General features: G+C 39.4%; 1 protein-coding gene across 5 annotated transcripts in view; it reads left to right on the top strand.

Moving 5' to 3' along the window:
* LOC126262924 (actin-related protein 8) overlaps positions 1-21,416 on the top strand; it is a 186,763-nt gene that overhangs the window by 29,496 nt on the left and 135,851 nt on the right. For all 5 annotated transcript variants that reach the window (XM_049959847.1, XM_049959849.1, XM_049959845.1 and 2 more), the window contains one exon: positions 11,114-11,287. In XM_049959847.1, coding sequence (XP_049815804.1) covers positions 11,114-11,287 — 174 coding nt within the window. The remainder of the gene's footprint in view (positions 1-11,113; positions 11,288-21,416) is intronic.

Raw genomic sequence — 21,416 nt, 5'->3', positions numbered from 1 at the left:
TTTCTTTCTGGTAACAGCCCCTCCTGCCCTACAGATTGGTTCCATTGCACAAAAAGTTAACTGTTTGTAATTTTGGCTCTGTAGGAAAAGGTTTAGGGTTGCTCTTGACCCCTAGGTTTAGAAAAAATGTGAGCCCCTAAAAATCTCATTTTCTTTATATCTATAATAAGTACTGTTCAGAAGTAGCAGAATAACCAATAACTTTATTACTTTCAAATTAATTATTGACATTGGTCTTTTAATTTTAATAATGTGATGTAAGTTTTTTTTTATACCCTAGAAAAGTATGATGATACAAAGATTAATTATTGGAATCCCCCATGAGCTTGATGCCCCTCAGTCAGACTGTTCAAAACTTTTAGTTTGAAACTAGGTGTAGAGCACTGACAAATCCTTCATTTTTGTGCCACTACAGAACTGGTTGAAAGGAAAGTGTCGATCAGATATGATAAGCTATACTCTCAGTGTATTAGAAACAAGCTCCTCAACCCCATTATTGATAATTTATGTAATGTGATCAAATCCTACTTGAGCCCTTATAATATTTTAGTCTGACTGTTCTGCTTCATAATTCAATGCACTGACCATTTTAACTTTTGATTGAGAAAACTAATCAGTATCAAAGACACCCAAAACGACAGAACAAGAAATGGGTACCATGAGTGATTTTTGTAAAGTTACAACAGGGATATCATGATCAACAACCTATTATTTAACTTAGAAAGAATACTGAAATCCAAATTTAGAGAGGGGCAAAATGCCACACTTTGTTATATGCAGTGATGAGGAACATACAGGTTCTGTTTTTGTGGTTGTTATTCAAATTACCAATAAATCATCACTTCCTTCACAGCTGGTGTGGCAGTTTGATGCACAATTAATTTACGCACCTGCAAATTGCAAAAGAAAACTATTAATGAGTGCATGACCGTTGGCAATTTACTTCATCATTCCATATAAGTAATACCTGAGCAAACATTTGCCATAAACAAATTGAAGATAGAGACATTGTACTTCCTACATGTGCTACTATCTCTCAAAAGCGAAGATTACCAGAGTTGTCCAGATTGGGTCGTGAACAGAAAGGCTTGACTTGCTCTGCCCTCTTTCTACCTGCCTTGGGGCCACTGACCTGTCACACCACCTGATCAGTTTTATTCAAATGAGAACACTTTTGGTTAAGGAAACTGAAGTAAACAACCTGTAACTAGATGATAAATGGCTTTATGCAGGTCTCGTGAACTGACATACAGCCAGGACAGCGGTGCGCTGACCACAAGCCCCTCCATATCCTCATCCGGTGACGCTTGTGGGCTGAGGATGATGCGGAGGCTGGTCGGTACCGTTGGTCCTCCATGGCCTGTTCGCATGGAGTTTAGTTTTTTTGGGAGTAAAATTTTGCAAAGTTGCTGACTTTTTTTTTTTCAAGATTTTTCTGATTATGAAGTCCGAGGAACCCCCTTCCATTTATGTGAATGGCAGTTAAATGAAAATGAGACAGATGGAAAAAAAGTTAATAAACTGTTTATTATTTCAGATGCAATCACCATAACTGTCAATACATTTATCCCACTATGTGACAAGATAGACAGTGCCTTCATGTGTGCAGTTGCCAGTGAAACCACAATTGTACCCAAATATGCACCTCTTCATCCGAAGCAAATCAACAACCACAGATGACTGTCTTGAGGGCTTCAAAAACATGGAAACCGTATGGGAAGAGATCGGGACTGTATGGAGGATGTGAAAGGGCTTCCCAGCAAAACTTCTGCAGTGTACATGGGCCTGCATGTTGCCAAGGTTGTTTCGAGTATCTTGCAGAAGTTTTGTTGGTAAGCACTTACACATCCTCCATACAGTCCCAATCTCTCTCCATGCAATTTCCTTATTTTTGGAGCCCTGAAGAAAGGAATTCATGGCTGTCGATTTGCTTTGGACGAGAAGGTGGTATGCTTGGGTACAGTCAAGGTTCCAAGGGCAGTTGAAAACAGTTTTCTGTAAAGGAATTTTCTGACTTGTCTCACATTGGGGTAACAGTTATGGAGTTTACTTTTGAAATAATAAACAGTCTGCTTACATTTTTCCATCTGTCATTTTCATTTGAGTGCCCCTTGTACTATGAAGCTTAAATTTTATGCACATGGAATGGGACCTGACTGGATCCATTGAGGGAACCCTATCATGCCATCAGTAGGATGAAAACAGCTACTAACTAAGCACTCCTAATTCAGTGGAGTTCAGTTGCTCATGATTGTTGTGTAATTATAAGAGCTTCATTGTTGGTGTTGTCAAGAATGCCATATTATCAGTACTGTGCAACACTTTGTGGATATGGTTTTGTCCACTTTACAGTTAATTAAGCACTCCAGTTACAGAGAGTTTTTTGTGTTCTTAACACCATTTTCCCGTCTCTGAAATACACCAAGTGAGCTGGTTTTGAAAGTCTGCTGTTGATGCCTGGAGTAGAAGAATATGTTCCAGTGGACATGATTTCATCGATTAAGTGTACGAAGTGATGCTGGACCCAAATTCCACCTTATCTGGGTATATAATATTTTGTTACGCTGAAAATTGCTACTGATGAACATTCTGAATTCCTGGAGTTCTTTGTGGTTTGCTGTGCCGGTAGAGATAGATAGTTCTGTATCAGTAAATATTAATAAATAATAATCTGTACTGGCCTTAGCAGCCAGAGACGGTGGTTATATGTGTGTGTGTGTGTGTGTGTGTGTGTGTGTGTGTGTGTGTGTGTCTGTGTGTGTGTGTGTGTGTGTGTGTTTTCTCTATTTTGGAAGAAGGCCTTTTGGTCAAAAGCTTCAGTGTGTAGCATTCTTTTCATTGTGCCTGTCTGCAACTCAATATCTCCTCTGTATGGGTGAGTAGCAATCTTACCCTTTTTGTAATATTGTTGTTGTTTCATCCTGTTCTTTCTATTGATGTAGCCTTCACCAGACCTAGAAATGCTCACGCACTAAATGAAAGACAGTATAAAATTTATTGCAGCTCTAGTTGAATAGCACACTAAAATGGAGTCAGTACATAGATAAATTTATCAAGAGACTCAGTTCAGCAGGTTTTTCTTTAGAAGCATCTCTCATTGTGTTGACCTAAAAATGGGGATGTTTGATTATTTTGCATATTTCCCTCTTGTTGTCTTACAGAATTATCTTCTGGGGCAGCACACGTAAATGTTTTTTGAGCAGACGTGATCAACAGAAATACTGTATAAAGTAGATAACCATATAGGTAGCAGATGCCATTTTGGGGATCTTGGAATTATTACTCTCACTTCATAATACATTAATCATTAATGCCTTTTGTTGCTGACAATAAATATTAGTTTCTTCTGCATTGTGATGTTCACAGATGCAGTACAGTGCAAAAAACTATTCTCCATTTAGATTTTGCCTCTTTGTGTAGTGTACAGGCTGCAGTTCTGTACTGTGATGGGAAAATTTTCACGTTCCCATCTAACATACAGTATGAAATTGTAAATCCCTACCTTTTCGGAAGAAAATTAAAAACATATTCATTAGCCACTTTTTTGTTCAATCGTCTGAATATAAAGATGCAAGGATGAAAAATTATGTTTTCTGTGTGGCAACTCGCAGTGTTTGTTGTAAATCTACATGACAAATACTAACGTACTGCAAGTAGGACTGAGTATTTATGGATGTTGTCAAGTATTACTCAGGGAAGTTATGATTTCAATCAAGTAAATATTAAGCTAACAGCAGCAACATAGAGTAAATATTAAGTGTAACTGAATAGGCGGCAGCTCTTACAGTAAATATTAAGTGTAACTGAATAGGCGGCAGCTCTTTCAAAAGTAGTATCTTCTTTCCTAATTTACTTGATTAAATTTAGCTGACATAAACATGAATAGTATTGGTGATAGTTTATTGTTAATACAGTATACAATAAAGTTTCTACCATTTCCTTGTATTTTGTTACTTACCTTGACTTGTTCAACACCCTAAAGGTTCTCCTTTTTGATGGTCTCTACAGAACACAATGAATGAATAAATGATGATAGTACAGTGCTCAAACAACAAAATAGAGCACCATATCAGAGCATAAAACACTTCTTTGATGAACCAGATGACTGTCATTTAATTCAAGAACAATAATTGATAGTTAATGCAAATGCCCATTGTCTATGTAGGGGAAATAGGAGAATCCTTTGTATTTCTTAATATTTCATAGAGATTATTTAATTGTATTTTTACACTGCTGGCTTTTGTTAGGCATTTATTGTGGTCAGTAGAGGTGGAATTATGTGAATAAACTGCTGCCAGTTGCTAGTTAAAATATGTAAAACACTGTTTCAAGAATGTATTAAAGTTACTTTCCTGTTGCAGAGACCATGGAATTGAAGAAAGTAAAGTGCAGAACTATTGTGTATATTATTGAAAAGAGCGTAGTTCAGCACTGTTGCTGATGACAGTTAATATTACAGACTTTCTATCTCTGTTATCAGTAGCTCATCAGTGTATGAGAAGTCCTCATTCCTCGTACTTGGTCTACCTGCTGATTTTTGTACAAGACACATTCCCACATAGCTGCTAACACTCCTGCTTCCCAGATTAAAATGTGCTGGAACTTGTAATCTCCCCCTCCCTCCTTTGTTGTTGTCACTACTATTGTCGATGGTAAAGTCTTTTAAAAAAATGCGAGAGGAGTAAGATTTACATTAAAACTGTGAGCCAGACCGAGACTCGAACTCGGGACCTTTGCCTTTCGCGGGCAAGTGCTACCATCTGAGCTACCCAAGCATGACTCATGCCCCATCCTGACAGCTTTATTTCTGCCAGTATCTCGTCTCCTACCTTCCAAACTTTACAGAAGCTCTCCTGCGAACCTTGCAGAACTAGCACTTCCGAAAGAAAGGATATTGTGGAGACATGGCTTAGCCACAGCCTGGGGGATGTTTCTGCAGAAAATTGTTCAATAGGTTTCTGATAATAGTCACTTTTTTAGCTCTGCAACAGTTTTATACTTTTGTTACAGATTAAAATTGTGGTGTCTAGGAAGCCTGCTTACTCGGTTTGCTAGACAAACATTCAAACAAATTGTAATAATGAGTTTTATTAGAAAAAGAAGAGATACATTACTTAATTTTGCAATTACACAGATGTGTCACAAGCAAAGGGTGACATATGAAATAATAAATCTTCTTTAGTGTAAAAAATTTCAAGTCTGTGGTACATAGAGGGTACAAACGAAGTGAATAGAGTTGACACTGCTATACAAGTGTCTAATCTTGAAGCTGCTATTGAACTGGGGCCACACCAGTCGGTTGCAGTGCTTATGTCCACTTCACAGGGGCTGCTGCTGTCGCATTGTTGTCCTCGAGGGAGGTCCAGTCAGCATGCGATTGGCTGACTTCTTCTCACGGCCATCTCCTCTCTTTCTTTCCTGACTGGTGTGCCGGTGCTTGACTTTGTTGTTGTTGTGGTCTTCAGTCCTGAGAATGGTTTGATGCAGCTCTCCATGCTACTCTATCCTGTACAAGCTTCTTCATCTCCCAGTACCTACTGCAACCTACATCCTTCTGAATCTGCTTAGTGTATTCATCTCTTGGTCTCCCTCTACGATTTTTACCCTCCACGCTGCCCTCCAATGCTAAATTTGTGATCCCTTGATGCCTCAAAACATGTCCTACCAACCGATCCCTTCTTCTAGTCAAGTTGTGCCACAATCTTCTCTTCTCCCCAATCCTATTCAATACCTCCTCATTAGTTACTTGATCTACCCACCTTATCTTCAGCATTCTTCTGTAGCACCACATTTCGAAAGCTTCTATTCTCTTCTTGTCCAAACTGGTTATCGTCCATGTTTCACTTCCATACATGGCTACACTCCATACAAATATTTCATAAACGACTTCCTGACACTTAAATCTATACTCGATGTTAACAAATTTCTCTTCTTCAGAAACGATTTCCTTGCCATTGCCAGTCTGCATTTTATATCCTCTCTACTTCGACCATCATCAGTTATTTTACTCCCTAAATAGCAAAACTCCTTTACTACTTTAAGTGTCTCATTTCCTAATCTAATCCCCTCAGCATCACCCGATTTAATTTGACTACATTCCATTATCCTCGTTTTGCTTTTGTTGATGTTCCTCCTTTCAAGACACTGTCCATTCCGTTCAACTGCTCTTCCAAGTCCTTTGCTGTCTCTGACAGAATTACAATGTCATCGGCGAACCTCAAAGTTTTTACTTCTTCTCCATGAATTTTAATACCTACTCTGAATTTTTCTTTTGTTTCCTTTACTGCTTGCTCAATATACAGATTGAATAACATCGGGGATAGGCTACAACCCTGTCTCACTCCTTTCCCAACCACTGCTTCCCTTTCATGCCCCTCGACTCTTATAACTGCCATCTGGTTTCTGTACAAATTGTAAATAGCCTTTCGCTCCCTGTATTTTACCCCTGCCACCTTCAGAATTTGAAAGAGAGTATTCCAGTTAACGTTGTCAAAAGCTTTCTCTAAGTCTACAAATGCTAGAAACGTAGGTTTGCCTTTTCTTAATCTTTCTTCTAAGATAAGTCGTAAGGTTAGTATTGCCTCACGTGTTCCAACATTTCTACGGAATCCAAACTGATCTTCCCCGAGGTCCGCTTCTACTAGTTTTTCCATTTGTCTGTAAAGAATTCGCGTTAGTATTTTGCAGCTGTGACTTATTAAACTGATAGTTCGGTAATTTTCACACCTGTCAACACCTGCTTTCTTTGGGATTGGAATTATTATATTCTTCTTGAAGTCTGTGGGTATTTCGCCTGTCTCATACATCTTGCTCACCAGATGGTAGAGTTTTGTCATGACTGACTCTTCCAAGGCTGTCAGTAGTTCTAATGGAATGTTGTCTACTCCCGGGGCCTTGTTTCGACTCAGGTCTTTCAGTGCTCTGTCAAACTCTTCACGCAGTATCTTATCTCCCATTTCATCTTCATCTACATCCTCTTCCATTTCCATAATATTGTCCTCAAGTACATCGTCCTTGTATAAACCCTCTACGAGGTGCGGCTAGAAAGAAACCGGACTGATGCTGGAAAAAACATTTATTTACAATTTCATGTTATCTCCTTCAATGTACTCTCCTCCTCGGTCTCTACACCGCTCCATACGAATTTTCCACTGTTCATAGTAATGCTGCAGATCATTTTCGGTAAGTCCATACATTACTTCCATTGCTTTTTCTTTTACTGCTTCAACAGTCTCAAATCTAGTTCCTTTCAAAGCTGACTTGACTTTAGGGAAAAGAAAAAAGTCACGGGGGGCCAAATCAGGTGAGTAGGGTGGATGATCTAAGATGGGAATGTTGTGTTTTCCCAAAAACGTTTTCACTGACAACGCACTGTGAGCTGGGGCATTGTCTTGGTGAAGGATCCATGACTTTTTTCTCCACAAATCGTTCCGTTTTCTCTGTACTCGCTCACGTAGGGTAGCCAGGACGCTAATGTAGTAATGCTGATTCACTGTTTGTCCCTCTGGTACCCAATCAATGTGCACAATCCCTTTGATGTCAAAAAAAAACAATCATCATTGCCTTGAATTTCGATTTTGACATTCGTGCTTTTTTTTGTCGTGGAGAACCAGGAGTTTTCCAATGCATCGATTGGCGTTTAGTTTCGGGATCGTAAGTAAAAAACCACGATTCATCACAAGTAATAACATTTTGTAAGAAGGTGGGATCACTTTCAATGTTTTTCAGGATGTCAGAACAAATCATTCTTCGGCGTTCCTTCTGTTCAATTGTGAGACACTTTGGAACCATTTTTGAACACACTTTGTTCATGTTGAAACTTTCATGAAGAATCTGCCTAACATTTTCCTCGTCAACTCCTGTTAACTCAGACACTGCTCTGATTGTTAAACGGCGATCTTGTCGAACAAGTTTACCGATTTTTTCAATGTTTGCATCAGTTTTTGCTGACAATGGTCTGCCAGTGCGAGTGTCATCACTGGTGTCTTCGCGGCCATCTTTAAATCGTTTAAACCACTCAAACACTTGTGTTCGCGATAAACAATCATCGCCGTACACTTGTTGTAACATTACAAACGTTTCACTTGCAAATTTTCCTAGTTTGAAACAAAATTTGATGTTAACACGCTGTTCTTTCTGTACGCTCAACATTTTCCGACACACAGACATAACGTCAACTACTTAAAACAGACGCCACGGGCAGACTGAGTGCAGGAGGCAGATGAAACTCGAGCAGCAGGCGGAGCGAGAGTCACGTGACAGGTCACGCGACTTTCAGCCTTATTGCATTCGTTTTATTGTTTCACCAATACTAGTCCGGTTTTTTTCTAGCCACACCTCGTATATACTCCTTCCACCTTTCTGCCTTCCCTTCTTTGCTTAGAACTGGGTTGCCATCTAAGCTCTTGATATTCATACAAGTGGTTCTCTTCTCTCCAAAGGTCTCTTTAATTTTCCTGTAGGCAGTATCTATCTTACCCCTAGTGAGACAAGCCTCTACATCCTTACATTTGTCCTCTAGCCATCCCTGCTTAGCCATTTTGCACTTCCTGTGAATCTCATTTTTAAGACGTTTGTATTCCTTTTTGTCTGCTTCATTTACTGCATTTTTGTATTTTCTCCTTTCATCAATTATATTCAATATTTCTTCTGTTACCCAAGGATTTCTATTAGCCCTCGTCTTTTTACCTACTTGATCCTCTGCTGCCTTCACTACTTCATCCCTCAGAGCTACCCATTCTTCTTCTACTGTATTTCTTTCCCCCATTCCTGTCAATTGTTCCCTTATGCTCTCCCTGAAACTCTCTACAACCTCTGGTTCTTTCAGTTTATCCAGGTCCCATCTCCTTAAATTCCCACCTTTTTGCAGTTTCTTCAGTTTCAATCTGCAGTTCATAACCATTATATTGTGGTCAGAATCCACATCTGCCCCTGGAAATGTCTTACAATTTAAAACCTGGTTCCTAAATCTCTGTCTTACCATTATATAATCTATCTGATACCTTTTAGTATCTCCAGGATTCTTCCAGGTATACAACCTTCTTTTATGATTCTTGAACCAAGTGTTAGCTATGATTAAGTTATGCTCTGCGCAAAATTCTACCAGACGGCTTCCTCTTTCATTTCTTCCCCCCAATCCATATTCACCTACTATGTTTCCTTCTCTCCCTTTTCCTACTCTCGAATTCCAGTCACCCATGACTATTAAATTTTCGTCTCCCTTCACTACCTGAGTAATTTCTTTTATCTCGTCATACATTTCATCAATTTCTTCATCATCTGCCGAGCTAGTTGTCATATAAACTTGTACTACTGTAGTAGGCATGGGCTTTGTGTCTATCTTGGTCACAATAATGCGTTCACTATGCTGTTTGTAGTAGCTAACCCGCACTCCTAGTTTTTTATTCATTATTAAACCTACTCCTGCATTACCCCTGTTTGTTTTTGTATTTATAACCCTGTAATCACCTGACCAAAAGTCTTGTTCCTCCTGCCACCGAACTTCACTAATTCCCACTATATCTAACTTTAACCTATCCATTTCCCTTTTTAAATTTTCTAACCTACCTGCCCGATTAAGGGATCTGACATTCCACGCTCCGATCCGTAGAACGCCAGTTTTCTTTCTCCTGATAACAATGTCCTCTTGAGTAGTCCCCGCCCGGAGATCCGAATGGGGGACTATTTTACCTCTAGAATATTTTACCCAAGAGGACGCCATCATCATTTAATCATACAGTAAAGCTGCATGTCCTCGGGAAAAATTACGGCTGTAGTTTCCCCTTGCTTTCAGCCGTTCGCAGTACCAGCACAGCAAGGCCGTTTTGGTTAATGTTACAAGGCCAGATCAGTCAATCATCCGGACTGTTGCCCCTGCAACTACTGAAAAGGCTGCTGCCCCTCTTCAGGAACCACATGTTTGTCTGGCCTCTCAACAGATATCCCTCCGTTGTGGTTGCACCTACGGTACGGCCATCTGTATCGCTGAGGCACGCAAGCCTCCCCACCAACGGCAAGGTCCATGGTTCATGGGGGGGGTGCTTGACTTTATGCCGTAACAAAAATGACGAATAAGCATGTTTATTTCCCAATTTTGAAACTGGTTGTTTGAAGCATCTATTGTATATATGGCACATTAGTTGGTTATATTCGTGTGATAGGTATACCCTTCAAATTATCTGTTTGTTTAGATTCTGGTTCACTACATGGAAAGCAGAAGTATTCATTGTACAGCTACATGACACGTAATAATGTTGTGTAAACAGGCTTCTGTTGTTACAAATCTAGATAATATTTCTTTGTAAAATACCAATGTTAATCAAGTGAATATTAAGTTACAACTTTAAGATCAAGAGCAGTTGCTTAATGCACCTGAGGAAGCAGCAACTTCTTTTAAAACAATGGATTTCTCTCTAATCTACTTACATTTAGCTGATACAACCATAAACTGCATTAAGTTGAATAGTGGTAGTTTATTGTTTATGCATTGTACAGTTTGAGATTGTATGATTTGATTGTCTTTTGTTAATGCATACTTTGATTTGTTCCACATCCATGAAGGTCATCCTTCTTGGTGGTATCTGTGAAACACAATGAATGAATGAATGAGTGAATGAATGGAAAACAGAAGGAGTTAAAAAACAAACAGTGTGAGGACAGTATCACAATGCACTTCTGTAACCATGACAGGTACAAGTTTTCTTTGCACATAATGAATGTGTGTTTTGTTGTGTCTTCAATAATAGACAACCAGAATTATGTCCAAATCAGATTTTTAAAACATTTTTACATCTTCTACAAAAGTAAATGTACAGTACTTTTACATCTGTGTTGTATGTGACCTCTGTTTATGGATAGTTTAATTTTGTTGCAGTTGTACTGGCTTGAAAATATTTGATAGAATAGACAAACTTTTAATGCCTGTTTCACTGTATTTTATTGCTGACAGTTTAATTGATAATAATTTTCATTTCCATTAGTTAAGTTTTGACTTTTTAAATATATTTGAATTTAATTTTGTAGAGATTTTTGCTTTATTAAACAAGCTTATGTGCTGTCAGCTTTTTTGATACCTTTCCATGTATTTTTATAAGTAGATTTACATTGTTTTCAGGTAATGCACATAAATCCAAATTTGGATTACAATATTCACTTCCCCTACAGACGTGGGGATCTAAATATTCATGCTGGTCCTGGTGGTTCAATGAGTGGTGTCTTAGCTGACCTGGAGACAATTTGGAGTTGGATAATTAAAAACAGATTAGATATCCCACTTAAGGATTTACGGGTAAGTGAGATGATGATATTTTCCATTACATTGCCAACATATCTGTGTATTATTTACTGTAATTGATACTCCACACCCCACCACCATGGGCCTTTAGTGGGGTGCCTTGTGTGCCTCAGTGATACAGATAGCTGTACTGTAGATGCAACCACAACAGAGGGGTATCTATTGAGAGGCCAGACAAACATGTGATTCGTGAAGAGGGGCAGCAGCCTTTTCAATAGTTGCAAAGGCAGCAGTCTTAATGATTGACTGAGCTGGCCTTGTAGCATTAACCAAAACAGCCTTGCTTGTGTACTGGTACTGCAAATGGCTGAAAGTCTTAATGACTGACTGACATATCCTTGTATCACTAACAAAAACTGCCATGCTGTGTGCTGGTACTGCAAATGGGTGAAGGCAAGGGGAAACTACAGCTTTAATTTTTCCTGAGGGCGAGCAGCTCTACTGTGTGGTTAAATGATGTTGACATCTTCTTGGGTAAAAAATTGCAGAGGTAAAGTGTCCCCAATTTGGATATCTGCGTGGGGGCTGCTCAGGAGGATGATGTCATTGGGAGAAACAATACTGCCGTTCTGTGGATCAGAGCATGGAATGTTAGATCCCTTAATTGGGCAGATAGATCAGAAAATTTAAAAAGGGCAACAGGTAGCTTGAGGTTAGATGTAATAGAAATTAGTGAAATTTGGTGCCAGGAGGAACAGGATTTTTGATCAAACCATGGAAAATCCAGGATAGAAAGTAACAATATTATGAAAAGGAAAGTTGACACTCACCGTTTAGTGGAGATGCTGAGTCGCAGATAGGCACAACAAGAAGATTCTCACAAATAAATCTTTCGGCCAAAATCCCTTTGTCAAAAATAGACCACACACACACACACACACACACACACAAACCCAAACGTAACTCACATACATACGACTGCAGTCTCAGGCAACTGAAGCCACACTTCTAATCAAGTGAATACAAGGTTGTAGATTCAAATTCACATAGGGGCAATGCTGGAGTAGGTTTAATAATGAATAAGAAAACAGGAATGCAGGTAAGTTGCTATGAACAGCATAGTGGACACATTATCGTAGCCAAGATAGACATGAAGCCTACACCTACCACAGTAGTACAAGTTTATATGCCAACAAGCTCCACAGGCAGTGAAGAGATTAAGGGAGACCGAAATTTAATTGCAATGGGAGACTAGAATTCAATAGTAGGAAAAGGAAGATAAGGAAAAATGATAGATATATATGGACTGGGGGTAGGGAATGAAAGAGGAAGCCACTTGGTAGAATTTTGCATTGAGCATAATTTTCTCATTGTTAACACTTGGTTTAACTTTTAACGATGGGAGATGCGGCTGGCTGGCTAAGCACCCTGGATGGACGATTCTCGACTGCATACTTGCTTATGGTAATGAATCAGTCAGATTCATTATCACTGCTGACCTCAAAATCACTGTCTAGTAGCAGTTTCAAGGCTTTTTTGGCTGAGTAAAACAGTTCGCTCATTTTCAAAATAAAATCTTACACGAAAATAGTATTTCTACAGCAGAGAAAGGAGGCAATACAGATGTGCCTCTATGCACACTACACTACTAACTAAATGCCCAAAATCATTTGCATGTACCATAGTGCTAAGTGAATGCCCACAATACCTAGTAGCAATACATTGCTGTACAAAAAATATTCATAAAGCCCATTAGATAACACTAAGGACATTGCTTGCACAACAATTTACACTACTGGCCATTAAAATTGCTTCACCATAAGAAATGCAGATGATAAACGGATATTCATTGGCCAAATATATTATACTAGAACTGACATGTGATTACATTTTCATGCAATTTGGGTGCATAGATCCTGAGAAATCAGTACCCAGAACCACCACCTCTGGCTGTAATAACAGCCTTGATATGCCTGGGCGTTGAGTCAAACAGAGCTTGGATGGCGTATACAGGTAGAGCTGCCCGTGCAACTTCAACACGATACCACAGTTCATCAAGAGTAGTGACTGGCGTATTGTGACGAGCCAATTGCTCGGCCACCATTGACCAGACGTTTTCAATTGGTGAAAGATCTGGAGAATGTGCTGGCCAGGGCAGCAGCCGAACATTTTCTGTATCCGAAAGGCCCATACAGTACCTGCAACATGCGGTCGTGCATTATCCTACTGAAATGTAGGGTTTCGCAGGGATCGAATGAAGGGCAGAGCCACGGGTCGTAGCACATCTGAAATGTAACGTCCACTGTTCAAAGTGCCGTCAATGTGAACAAGAGGTGACCGAGACATGTAACCAATGGCACACCATACCATCACGCCGGGTGATATGCCAGTATGGTGATGACGAATACACGCTTCCAGTGTGCGTTCACCGCGATGTCGCCAAACACGGATGCGACCATCATGATGCTGTAAACAGAACCAGGATTCATCCGAAAAAATGATGTTTTGCCATTCGTGCACCCAGGTTCGCCGTTGAGTACACCATCGCAGGCACTCCTGTCTGTGATGCAGCGTCAAGGGTAACCGCAGCCACGGTCTCCGAGCTGATAGTTCATGCTGCTGCAAACGTTGTCAAACTGTTTGTGCAGATGGTTGTTGTCTTGCAAACGTCCCCATCTGTTGACTCAGGGATTGAGACGTGGATGCACGATCCTTTACAGCCATGCAGATAAGGTGCCTGTCATCTCGACCGCTAGTGATACAAGACCATTGGGATCCAGCACGGCATTCCGTATTGCCCTCCTGAACCCACCGATTCCATATTCTGCTAACAGTCATTGGATCTCGACCGACGCGAGCAGCAATGTCGCGATATGATAAACCACAATCGCGATAAGCTACAGTCCAACCTTTATCAAAGTCGAAAACGTGATGGTACGCACTTCTCCTCCTTACACGAGCCATCACAACAACATTTCACCAGGCAACAATGGTCAACTGCTGTTTGTGTATGAGAAATCGGTTGGAAACTTTCCTCATGTTAGCACGTTGTAGGTGTCGCCACCGGCGCCAAACTTGTGTGAATGCTCTGAAAAGCTAATCATTTGCATATCACAGCATCTTCTTCCTGTCGGTTAAATTTCGCGTCTGTAGCACATCATCTTCATGGTGTAGCAATTTTAATGGCCAGTAGTGTAGTTTAGCAAAATGGTAAATACACAGAGCAGGCTTTACTGCGACAGCAGTCCGCCAGAAGGAATGTCTCTTTCCCAGGCAACCTACAGCAATCCACTATCTGCAAGGTCCAATTACAGTGGACTTCTGCAGAAGTCAACTGCAATTAAAGGTTTAAGAATCATGAAAGAAGACTCTGACCACAATTTATTGGTTATGGACTTTAGATTAAAACTGAAGAAATTTCATAAAGATAGGAAGTTAAGGAGATAGGACCTGGATGAGTTGAAAGTACCAGAGGTTGTTGAGAGTTTCAGAGGGAGCATTAGGCAATGGTTGTCTAGAACAGGGGAAAGAAATACTGTAGGAGACAAATGGGTAGTTTAAGATATGAAATAATGAAGGCAATGGAGGATGAAATAGGTAAAAGGACACGGCCTAGGAGAAATCCTTTGATAACACAGGATGTACTGAGTTTAATTGATGAAAGAAGAAAATATGAAAATGCAGGAAATAAAACCAGCAAAAGGGAAAACAAATGTCTAAAGAATGAGATTGACAGGAAGTCAAAAAGGCTAAGCTGGAATGGCTAGAGGGCAAATGTAAGGGTTTAGAAGCATATTTCACTATGGGAAAGATAGATGCCACCTACAGGAATATTAAAGAGACTTTTGGAGAAAGAAAAGAGAATCAGCTGTACCTGTGTGAATATCAAGAAATCAGATGGTAAACCAGTACTAAGCAAAGAAGGGAAAGCTGAAATGTGGAAGGAGTATGTAGAGGGTCTCTGCTAGGGAGATGAACTTGAATGTAGTTTTATAAAAATGGAAGAGGACATAGATGAAGATGAAATGGGAGATATGGTACTGCGAGAATAATGTGACAGAGCACTGAAAGCCTTAAGTTGAAAGTAGATGTATGAGACAGGCAATACCTTCAGACTCCAAGAAGAGTATAACAATTCCAATTCGAAAGAAAGCAGTTGCTGACAGATGTGAAAATTACTGAACTATTAGTTCAATAAGTCATGGTTGGAAAACACTGACACAAATTCTTTACAGAAGAATGGAAAAACTGGTAGAAGCTGATGTTGGGGAAGATCAATGTGGATTTCAGAGAAATGTAGGAGCATGCAAGGTAATACTAACCCTATGACTTATCTTAGAAGAAAGGTCAAGGGAAGGCAAACCTACTTTTATAGCAGTTTTAGACTCAGAGAAAGTTTTTGACAACATTGACTGTAATACTCTCTTTGAAATTCTGAAGGTAGTAGGGGTAAAAAAAGGAGCAAAAGGCTATTACAACTTGTATAGAAACCAGATGGCAGTTATGGGAGCCGAGGGACATGAAAGGGAAGCAGTAGTTTAGAAGGCATAGGGCCAGGGTCATAGACTGTCCCTAATGTTATTCAGTCTGTATATTGGGCAAGCAGTAAGGGAAACCAAAGAAAAATTTGGAGGAGGCATTGAAGTTCAGGGAGAAGAAATAAAAACCTTGAGGTCTGACAGTGACATTGTAATTCTGTCAGACACAGCAGAAGACTTGGAAGAGCAGTTGAACAGAATGGACATTGTCTTGCAAGGGGAATGTAATGTGGACATCAGCAAAAGCAAAACAAGGATAATGGAATGTAGTCAAATTAAATCAGATGAGGCTGAGGGAATTAGATTAGCAACAAGGCACTCAAAGTAGTAGATAGGTTTTGCTATTTGTCAGCAAAATAATTGATGATGCTCAAATTAGGGAGGATATAAAATGTAGACTGGCAATGGAAAGATAAGCATTTCTGAAGAAGAGAAATTTGTTAACATCAAATATAGACTTAAGTGTTAAGTAGGCTTTTCTGAAGGTATTTGTCTGGTGTGTAGTGATGTATGGAAGTGAAACGTGGATGATAAACAGTTTGGACAAGAAGAGAGTAGAAGCTTTTGAAATGTGGTGCTACAGAAGAATGCTGAAGATTAGATGGGTAGATCATGTAACTGATGAGGAGGTACTGAATAGAATTGAGGGGACGAGAAATTTATGCCCAACTTGACTAAAAGAAGAGATCGATTGATAGGACACTACATCAAGTGGTCATCAATTAAGCATTGTAGGAAAGTGTGTGTGTTTGGGGGGGGGGGGGAGGTAAATAAAAATTGTAGAGGGAGACCAGGGTGTGAATACAGTAAGCAGATTGAGAAGGATGTAGATTGCAGTAGTTATTGAGAGATGAGGCTTGCATGGGATAGAGTAGCAGGGGGAGCAGCATCAAACCAGTCTTTGGACTGTAGACCATGACAACAACAGTTGATACTTTGTATCTTTCTAATACTGCCTGTGAATAGTATATTCCTTAATTATATCAGTGGTGATAATTTCACAGTTGCTGTTTGAATATACTTCTAAATAACACCTGCCAGACAATAATAAAATTGGTGTTGATAAGTCGACTATGTTCTGGTAAGATAATAAATAAATAAATAATTTGAAACTGAAACATTTTAATGCCTGCTCTTGTTACAGTTCTCACAATTCCATTATGGCAACCCTTCGGTGAAATTAGATGTAGAATGAACAAGTGAAGGAGAAACCATGACATAGCATTGGTCATAATAATATTCCACGTTTACATTGTATGACAGTTGTGTTGATTCCTGGCCGGGTCTGAGATTTTCTCCGTTCAGGGACTGGGTGTTGTGTTGTCCTAATCATCATCACTTCATTTTCATCGACGCGCAAGTTGCCGAAGTGGCGTCAAATCGAAAGACTTGCACCCAGCGAACGGTCTACCCGACGGGAGGCCGTAGTCACACGACATTTACATTTTTTTTATTTGTACATTTTTGCTTAGTGAGAAAAATATATACTTAATAAATTTACTTTTACACTTTTGCTAAATGAACCTGTCAGATTACACTGAAGAAAGTGGAAAGGGTTACATTGTGAACACCTTGAATGAACTCTATCAAACTGATTCTCCAGTATTTCCATGCCTATGGAACATGTTGAATGAAATTTTGTTCTTATGTGAGTATAGTACAGAAAAAAACCGTTCCTACAGATGAAGAATGGTGTGGGTAAATGATAGCTGTTGGGTGTGTTTAATATAACTGGAGCTTTCCAAGTAGAGGGCACAACAATGGGTTCCGATAGGATGTGCCGTACAGCTTAACATAATCTTTCGGGCTTTGAGAAAGGTCAGATCCATAGCCTGAGAGACACGGGAACATCATACTGATAGACCACACAGACAAGTGGCACTAGGGAAATGACTGCAGAATGAGTGATGATGAGATGCATTCAGGACAACAGTGTGACATAAAGAGTAAGCATGGGTTCTTCCAGAAGGGCCATTCAACTGGGCCATGACAGTTAGATGGATGACAAGTGAAATCCAAGCAGAGTTTACACAGTGTCACAGTGAATCATCGGCAACAGATTACGGGAATATGGATTGAGATCTCGAATTGCTGTGTGTTGTTTTGCTGCTGACACAGTACCACAGACAACAAAGATAGAGTAGAGTACTGGGATATGGAGTGATATTCTATGATATTCAGCAGTGGGTTTTGATTGTGTTTGTTGCTGTCAAATTGGGCCAATTCATCAAAGATTTTCTGATGAAAAGGGTCAGAAGTGGCAGTTCCTGAGACGGTACACCTGCAACTCCTGGAATCTGGGGTGTGTGGGGACTGATACAGTAATTGGTGAAGGGAGGCTGAACACTTGATAATATGTGGCAAGAATGGTAAACCCAGTTGTAATTTTCTTCATGATTAGGGTACCAAATGGCATAATACAGTGTGAATGCCATGAGAAATGTGTGGGTCCTAGACTGGCTTGCCCAATCTCCTGATTTACCTCCTATAGGGCCTCTGTGGGATGCTGTGGGAAGACATATGCTTTAATACTTTCAGGCATCAGTCTTCAAGAACTGACACAGCATGTGTTTCAGGCATAGCAAAAAATTCTTTAAGATGACATTTGGAGACTATTTGCTTCCATACCACAACAAATATAAGCAAGTATTTGTACCTTTAGGAGGGGAAGTTCACACCAAATACTGGTGTTGGTTGGTGATAGACATCAGTTCCAATGGAATGAAAGTTGAATAATTTAATACATGTTATGTGATGAACATTTCCACAAATTCTGATTAATATCTGATAGGTGCTTCATCTTGTAACACTTTACATTTTTCTTCATGTGTACTGTTTCTTTTGAAAAGTTTGTTGTCTTAATAGTCTCAATCATAGTGTCATAAAAATCACTAAATTTCTATTACCCTTGCAGTGCTATATCTCTACTAATTATTATACTTTTCCGTAGTAAATAGGCACACACCACATCCCTCATAGGCACACACCACATCCCTCTGTGTGTTGAATTCATGCAAGGTAGTGTATATGAACTAATGAAGCTAATCAAATTTCACACATACTTTGAGGGTTTGTGTTGTCCTCTTGTCCATAAAGCTGATAGCTGGAGTGGGCAGCTTATATCAGACAATTACCCATGTGAAAATGTATACCCGTCATCAGCTGTACCTTTTCTAACTTCAGTTTACCATCTGTGACATGCTGCAGCTGTGATACTATTTCCAAACAAAACCCTTAGAGCCATAAAAAGAGATTACATTAATATCTTCTTATTTAGTATTTATTTTTTCTTGTTGAGTTGTTCTACTTAAGGGATTTGGGGCCTTGTGAGTAAAGTTGACAGGAGACAACCCCCCCCCCCCCTCCTCTCCCTTTTAATTTTTCTTTGGCAGTCAAAAGATTGCAGTGTTCTACAGTGGCTGCCTTGGCTACCTGGTGTCTAAGCGATTCTCTTCAACTCTTGCAACATTATAAATACTTTTGAATTAGCACTAATTGTTATTAAACAAATTATTGCCTTGGCGGCTTTTTTGTATCCTGCCCATGTAGGCTCATTAGTGGAAGAACAAAATAACATGAAAAGGATTCCAAATAGATCTACCATATATTGTAAATTTAAAACTTCTAAAACTTTCCTTATTCAACATCACGTTCTACAAACTGTTGTGTCATAATTTTGTCATGTCAGTTAGCTATTCATTTAAGCTCTTAATAAGGATCACTTAACTCTCTTCTTTTAACTTACTATTTTTCCCAGTTTTAAAAAGCATTTCAAAAATAGCTGTATTGTTGATCAGTTACTGAACTTGTGTAATTTGTCTCAGTATGAAAGTCCTCAGTGACTAACTGGATGAAGACATATGTTAGCAATGTATCAGAAAGAATATCATGTTTCATTGGGGCAATGAAAAATGCATTGGCAGTAGCAAAACTGAGGGATCTGAAATATAAAGTTTTGGAACATCACAACTATTGTTTAGATTTGGCACTTCCAGACTTTCCCTAGCTCCGCATCTAAAACAATGTGAGAGGAGAAAAATCTAAGTGTAATGAAGTAGTTAACAGCAGCAGTAAATGAATATTTTGTAGATTTTCATGAATCATACCTTGAGGATGGAATTTATTCACTGTAAAAAAAGTGCATTTTGACCTTAAAACACATATCTCTGCCACATCAAGAACTTCAAATACAACTGTCATACTACTTTGACATAGGGGCGGAAGTTGTGAACCGAATCACAATCCTTAATTAGAATCGTTCCTTACTGTGATCGATAAGGAATCTTTTTTTTAAGGTAGACGAAAAGCTGTTCACTGTTCCCCCCTCACCCTAACCATTTGCTATAAAGGAAAATACAAGGTGATAGAAAGTAATTATATGAAGGGAACAGGAGAAGCCTGCTGGGGAGAACACTGTGAAAGCTCAGTGTGGGAATAGCAGTTGGAATGATATGGGAACAGAAGGTTAGGGGAGGGTGAGTAGGAGGCCAGAACCAGCAGAGATTGACACCAGGTGGGTTATAGGAACAAAGAATGTCATGACTTACCATTTACACAACTCAGGAAAGCTGTTATTCAAGGGTAGAAACCAAGTGGCACAGATTGTGAAGCAACTGTTAAAGTCAACCAGGTTTTGTTGTGCAACATCCTCAACAACAGGATGGCCTAGTTGGTCTTTGACCACAATTTGGCAGTGCCATACTTCAGAATTGATAGTTTGTGGTAATACTTATGTAGAATACTGTGCACTAGTTGCAATAAGGTTGATATATAATGTAGCTGCTTTTACATATGGCTGTGCCTTTCATGGGGCAACAAATGCCAGTAGGTGGAAAACAGTTGTCACTCAGTGTTAATTAGAACTGGGACAACTAAATCACATTTCATTTTTTATTTGTCTTTGAGCCATATTTACTATAGTGGTTATCACTGTTAGCATTCAACCGCGATTCTTATACATATATTTCAACAACGCGTTTCAAGAGACAATGCTCTCATCATCAGGTTGTAAAGTCTATGTCATGAAATTAAATGGACTAAAAAGACAAAATACCATCACAAATAGTTGGGAAGTCCATAGAGTAAAACAGAATTAAAAATATATTGGACTGTGGGTCCTCGTCTTACATTGAAGTTGTTGACACAAGTCGATGGCCGTCCAATAGCTACCAAGTATGCTGTCGCACTGTGCCGGCTCGGGAGCTGTTGTGGACTGACGTGCCTAGGTGTTGTGGCGTGGTTACAGCCGTGTGCTTCACGGTAACGCTATGCTATTGGGCGCCTTATTTCCTTATTGCATTGGTCTGCCATCGTTAGCCTCTCGCAACTCCATCAGTGACATGCTACAAGTTTAAAGTCGCATACCTACCCTAAAATAATTCTAAAAACCCGCTAAAAATCTCATTTCTTTAAAATTATCTTGTGCATTTAGAATATTGCTTTGTTTCTTTTCATGGATAGCTATCTCGAATTCCTCTAGTAAATCAAGTTTCCTCCCTTTCTTTTCTACATGCAATATTTCTATGTTATCTTCTATGCTATCAAGGGGATGGCCTGTTTCATATATATGGTTCGCAACAGCTGATTTGTCATAATTTCCTAACCTGAACACGTCTTTATGTTCTTTATACCGGATCGCGAATGAT

Source organism: Schistocerca nitens, chromosome 6, assembly GCF_023898315.1.
Source record: "Schistocerca nitens isolate TAMUIC-IGC-003100 chromosome 6, iqSchNite1.1, whole genome shotgun sequence".
NCBI classification, from domain to species: domain Eukaryota; kingdom Metazoa; phylum Arthropoda; class Insecta; order Orthoptera; family Acrididae; genus Schistocerca; species Schistocerca nitens.
Note: the sequence above shows the minus strand (reverse complement) of the source record. Positions and strands in the feature narration are given on the sequence as shown.